We start from the raw sequence: 6,426 nt of genomic DNA on the forward strand, positions 1-6,426 counted from the left end.
TCAAGGGATTAAGTATTTCAAGCGCACTCTTTTGCCAGAAGTTTTTTCCTGAGAAAAAAAAACATCAAATTTCTTGGGAGATTTTTCACTTGCTGAGAAAATTCTGATATCGATCGAGATTTGCAGCATTGGCCTTACTGCAGCTCCTAAAATGTTAATCATTGGATTCACCGTAATCACAATGAGCCAGAAGGTGAGGAATTATTACACATTTCAAGAAATGTAAGGAATATAGAATCGCATTCCAGTAATTCTTTTGACTCGTAATTTCTAGGAAAGTGATGAAGAATGACATTTTTTTAAGGAGTTTAAAATAAAGTTTTTGTAAAGGAGAGAATGACCCAATTTCTGTGGCTAGATTCTCCATGAACGACAAAGTTAGAAAAGCAGTACTTGGCTTCTAACATGCATGGTGCTTCTTTAACACATCCATATGACCTACAGAATCTAATAATACTGCAAAGTTAGAGAGAGAGAGAGAGAGAGCATCAAATCTTGTCTAGTACAAATAAGTCAATTGTTCAACAAAGCAGGTGAAATCTTGTACACGAATTTTCAGGCTGCAAATTTACCGTATTAGATTCCATGGAGACCTCAAATCCGTGTGCCCTGTTTCATTATCACCTGAAGACCTTCAATCGAGTACAAAAAACTAATTATTCAAAGAAAGAGCTTACAGTCTTTAATTAGATTACTCCATTTCACAAACGTTTAGACTCAATTGTATCATTAAAACGACTTCTCAAAAACAATGGAGAAAAGCCAAAGAGACAAACAAATGGAGTTTTATCTTTACAAGATGAATTAAATCATACTTTGTTTCATAGTGGAAGAATTGCATTCCTTCTGCCATATCTTGAAAACAGGAACTTCCCACTAGATAATGATCTTTTCATGATCAGTTGGGCTCTCACTGTGTGCAAACTCTTACTTCCTGGAGCCTCCCACCTACTTCTACACTTGCTCTGCTCCCCTGTCACAGCCTTTGAGCATTCAATACCCTCCACTATAGATTCACAGCCGACATCCACTTCCATATCCTGATTCATCAACAACATATCAGCAACAGACACGCAATTCCTGCTTGACGAATCCATAGAGACCGATCGCCTTAGCGCCTGGATTTCTTCATCTCTAATCTCAATTATTGCATCTTCCTCCCTACCCAAATCACTCAGAGTTCTCATAGAAATGTTAGGAGCAATACCCCTCAATCTTTCTCCATCTCGAGAATCCTCTGTGCCAACAGTACTACTCCCTGCATCTTCGGCTGCCGGAGTTTCGACAAGAATTCCGTTCTCTGGTGAATTTGTTGGTTCCGGAGATGGTTCTTGAGGCACCACAATTGCGGTCTCCGGCACCAGGACTGGAAGTGGGGTTGCAGTAGGATTACACACCACACTTGCCCTGCAGAGCGGACAATTTGAGTGTGCCTGAAACCATCTATCAATACAGGAGAGGTGGAAAGCATGGCTGCACTTGGGCAAGAGTCTAAGGCTCTCATCCTCTTGAAACTCACTCAAACAAACAGAACAATCAGTACCTTCAATAAGCCCATCACCTCTCTTATACTTACAAACTGTAGTAGATCTGATCACTGACTCATCCAACCCAGAGTTTGGTGGGACATGCCATGATTCACCTGGAGTATTATGATTTTCATCAAAATTTTCATCTGGGTGCCCTTGAAAGCGTCTCCTAAAGGAATCCCAATTGCCACAGTACTTGGCCACCAGAGTGTAATAGCTGACAAGAAGGAAAGCGCTAGCTAGGATACCAATGATGGCAATCACCAGAGGGGAGAAACTTGAGCCTGACTCCTGACCATCCAAACCAAGAGGGGGAGGAGGGGGGAACATTGTGTAGCACCACTGGGTGCAATAGATACTACAAACACCGTGTGAGCAATCTGTTGTGTTTTCAAGAGGTACCCATATTTGTTGGTACTCTGGAGAACCCATGTTAAGTATAAAAACTGGGAACAAGCAATCACTCAATCTAGAGAAAGCTCACCTGATTTCCATACCATTTTCAGTTTTCAGAGAGAGAGAGAGTAGCAGTACCAAACAGACTGCAAACTACAGGGGGAATAAGGAGAAGAGCATGTCAGAGAAGATAGTTTGTCCTGGAACTCTTTCTGATGTGAATAATTGGAATGATAAAAAGAGGGAGGCTTTTGCAGAGGAGTGCTTGGTTGGAAAGTGGGGGAAGAATTGAGAAAGGAGCTAAAGGTGATGGTTTGGTGATACATGTCATGTTTGGTTGTTGACTGTAGCCTGATGTGATTTCTCCCAAAGAGAGAATAGGTGCAGGTGATGGTACCAAAGCAATGAATAGGAAATTATTGGATTTATATCTGCATGTGTAGGCGTGGAATTTTATGGAGGATCAAGCGTGTCTTGTACCTCTTAACCACAGCTGTTTGGATGGGTTATCCAAAAGAATATAGAATACGAAGAAGGATCGTACTTATTGGTTGAGACTGTAATGTGGATCACCTGATCTTGGAAATTGGATGGTTTGGGTTTAACGTTTTCCTTATTTGTGGGCACCAAAGGTGATCCGCAACATATTGGCCGCTTTAGTTTTCAGGCTGATGGTCATCAAGATCTAAGCTCATCCAAGCCACTTGAGAGTTATGCTCTCTCTCTCTCTCTCTCTCTCTCTCTCTCTATATATATATATATATATATATATATATATATATATATATATATATATATATATATATATATATATATATATATATATATATATATCGAGAAGCTTTATTCTATTCCGTCAAATAAGGAGGTAATATTGGGCATGAGTTATTTCCTTCTCTTCAATCGGATCAGGTCTTAACCTTGCAACGTAGGTTTTCGGAAGCATAAATCATGAACGCAATTAGAGATTTATCGGGTTAGAAGGCACCGGGAGTAGATGGTTTCCCTGTAGATTTTTTCAAAGTTTTTTAGAGAGTAGTGAAGAGTGATTTGTGTACAACGTTTGATGAGTTTCATCGTAACTCTAGACTGCTTAGGCAGTGTCATGTCAGATTAATCTCTCTTATTCCAAAAGAAAATGTCACCACAGATATTATGCGCTTTCGTCCCATTTCCGTAATGGGAGCCTTGTATCGTATAGTCGCAAAGGTCTTAACATCAAGACTAAAATTGGTGGCATCTAATCTATTTTCTGATTTTCAGTTTGCTTTTATTCCTAATAGGAGAGTTCAACAAGCATATATCTCGGCTTCAGAGGTCATTCATTTCATGCACGTGAGTCGTACTCCTTACTTAGTGTTGAAGCTTGATTTTAATAAAGCATATGATTCTATTTACTGACCTTTTCTTTTGCAAGTGATGAATCACATGGGATTCGATAGCCGTTTTTCCAGATGGGTGTCAGAGTTCCTTACCAATGCACAAGCTATGGTGTCCATTAACGGGACAAAGGGTGAGCAGGTTTCATTGCGGTGCGTCCTACGGTAGGGATGTCTGTTATCTCCGTTTTTGTTTAATACAGTGGCAAGAAGACCTTGCAGTGGTTCTTAGACGCGTGCAGACAAGGAGCTTTGTACAGTTGTTGGATATCCAAGGTGTTTTTGGGCATATTATATAATATGCAGACGATATGCTAGTCTTTGAAAGGGCTTCACTACAGTAGATGCTTCGCGTATGGCTTATTCTCATGTTTTTTGCAGCTTTGTCCGAGTTGATGCTCAATGAAAATAAGTGTTCAGTCACACTTCTGAATGACGATCCGACCAGTCTAAATGCGGCAGAAAAATTTTTCGACTGCGCTTCAGGGCTGTTGCCGATCAAGTACTTGGGGCTCCCCCTACAAGTCAAGCCAACCTCTAAAACATCATGGGCACCAGTTGTTGACAAGGTGTGTCTTAAGTTTCAGTCTTGGCATGCCAGATATTTGTCTCTTGCAAGCAGAATTACTTTAATCAGGCATGTTTTGTCAGCGATTCCAGAATTCTTGATGTCGGTTTGTGTCATGCCAATCAACGTTGAGCAACATCTTAAGCGCATCCTGTCAAGGTTTTTATGGCGTGGTGTAAATAGACCTTATAAGAGGCACTTGGTGGGATGAGACTCCATCGTTATGCTCAGGACTATGGCTGGCTTAGGAATTTTTGTTTTGCGTAAAAAGAGTGTGGCATTGGCTGTGAAGCAGTGTTGGTTGGTTCATACTTCACAGGATGCATGTGCAAACTTCCTCTGGCAGAAATATGGTCTAATCGATTTGCTTGTTGTTCGTCGGGGGGCTCATGGACCATACATATCGTATTTGAGGAAAATGTGGTTTAGGGCATTGCGTTTGTTTCTTAACAGGGATTTGGACGTAGGGGTAGACAAATCTTGGCTTTAATGGGCAGTCTCAAATGCATGAGTTTTCCAAGTCCACAAGGTCTACTGTTCTCTTTTACCTCCAGGTCTAGACTGGATCCCCAAAAATACATTATGGGCGAAGGGACCATCTCCGAGGACCAAGTTATTGGCTTGGTTGATTCTTCATGACCGGATACAAACCCATAACAATATCAAAAGGATGGGGTTTCAGTTTCTCAGTTTGTGTGTGCTTTGTCGACAGGCTGAAGAAACTGCACATCTTTTTTGGTCGTGTAAAGTGTTTTGAGAATTGTTTTCTAAAACTTGGAGGGCTCTATCAGTTGTTGTGCGGGAGGGCTGATTTGCATTAGATCTTATCCTCGGCCCTGCTATAATTAGATGAGAAAAGAAGTGGAGGACTATTTGGAGAGTTTGATTATTTACAATGTGGTGGTTCATATGGATGGCCAGAAATGATGCTACTTTTCGGGATGTCCTGTTCTACCATAATTGTTTGACTCATAGGGTCTTGGCTGATGTGTATGCTATCTTACGCATATATCTCAAAGACCTGCTTCTGCCACCAACCGATCCTCGTCTAGATGTTTGTGGTCCTTGATGAGTTTTCTATTTTGTGTTCAAGTTTTTTCTGTTTTTTCTGTTTTTTCTGTAAATGGTGTTTTCATGTTTTGTTGTTGTGTTTGTGCTTGTGGGACTCAACGCTTTGTTGAGCTTCACTTTTAAGTAATGTTGATCTCTCTCTCTCTCTCTCTCTCTCTCTCTCTCTCTCTCCAACCGCCGATGAGGGTTCATATCTGTTGCACCATCGACCTCTGGTGAGTCCTCTGGCCATCTGCAGGGCGGTTCTCCTACCCTCTCTCCCTATGTCTTTTTCCCTCTCTCATAAAACCCCAAATTTACAGAGATTTTCTCTAGTTCTCTCTCTTCCCTACCGCCATTACCGACCTTCGACGAGTGTTCTTATCTGCTACATCATCGTCTGCCCCAACCTCCGTAGCTAATGTGCCCGTTTCCAGCTTAAGCTTGATTCAACTATTGTTGAACCATTACAATCCCCTTCGTTGTCCCTTTGCTGCAACCATCACCTTCCACCGTTGAATCCTCTTGTTGTGCCACTATCATCCATCCTGCAAACCTACTCACAAAGGTTCATTGGTGAAAATACCACTGATGGAGGTCATTGGAAAATGCCCTAGTTGCACAGTGCACAACCACCTGAACCTCCCCTCTTTTCATCTCTAATCCCTTCTCCCCTAGTCCTCGCCCCAAACCTTCTCTTCTCCTCCCCTATATCTCCTTCGAACTGTCGAACCCCCACCACTATCTTCTTTCCCCATTTTTCCTTTCCCAGAACCCTGCTTCTATTCTCCCTCATTTTCCCCTTTCTTAGTTTTTCTCTTTCCTTTCCATTTTTTCCTAGTTGCACAGTGTGCAACCACCTGAACTTCCCTTCTTTCCAGCCCTAATCCATTCTCCCCTGGTCCTCTCCCTTCTCCTCCCCATTTTGCTCTAACTGCAGAGCCTACGACCTCTCTCCCTCTCAGCCCCTATTGCTCTGCATGACCCTCTCCATCACCAGCTCGTACTCGCACTTCTCGTAGTGGTGCCTCTTCCTCTCGCACTTCCAAGGGAGGTAGAACTCATTGACCCTGCATTTGTTGAGGGGGATTAGGTGGGCAAACTGGTCTCTATAGGGGATAAGGACCATGGCCTCCACCATCTCTTCCTGAGTCGCGATCATCTTCTTCGATGATTCCTCCACCTCCATTCTGCAACACACCTCTCTCTATATATATGTGCCCTCCGGTGACTTGTTTTTGGGGCCTCGCTCCAGATCGCTCGTTGGGATCGAACCAGCGAGCCCCTCATTTCATCCAGGTTGCTATCAATGACTGGGGGTCTGCCTTTGCTCTCCGCCGGTGAGGGTATCGACGTTGTCCTCCCTTTCAGGCTTAAATATAGGTTTTTCTCTTTGCTTTCGACATTGTTGTGCTTCTGCCTTGTCGTGGGCTCGCTTCTTTTCTCGGACGCTCAGCATTTTCTGCATGGGGTAAGGCTGGAGCCTCTCACCGCGTGCTTTGCT

At 42.7% G+C, this 6,426-nt stretch overlaps 1 protein-coding gene and 1 pseudogene across 1 annotated transcript; both read right to left on the minus strand.

The window, feature by feature from the left end:
- Positions 1-821: 821 nt before the first annotated feature.
- On the minus strand, positions 822-1,964 carry LOC149813558 (RING-H2 finger protein ATL52-like). The gene has a single exon (XM_089991144.1). The coding sequence runs from the start codon at positions 1,959-1,961 to the stop codon at positions 822-824; it is 1,140 nt and encodes a 379-aa protein (XP_089847270.1). The 5' UTR covers positions 1,962-1,964.
- Positions 1,965-5,883: 3,919 nt separating this feature from the next.
- On the minus strand, positions 5,884-6,111 carry LOC149813559 (NADH dehydrogenase [ubiquinone] 1 beta subcomplex subunit 7 pseudogene; annotated as a pseudogene).
- Between the last annotated feature and the right edge of the window lie 315 nt (positions 6,112-6,426).

The sequence above is a fragment of the Nuphar pumila genome, chromosome 16, assembly GCF_984573655.1.
Source record: "Nuphar pumila chromosome 16, dmNupPumi1.hap1.1, whole genome shotgun sequence".
In the NCBI taxonomy this organism is placed as follows: domain Eukaryota; kingdom Viridiplantae; phylum Streptophyta; class Magnoliopsida; order Nymphaeales; family Nymphaeaceae; genus Nuphar; species Nuphar pumila.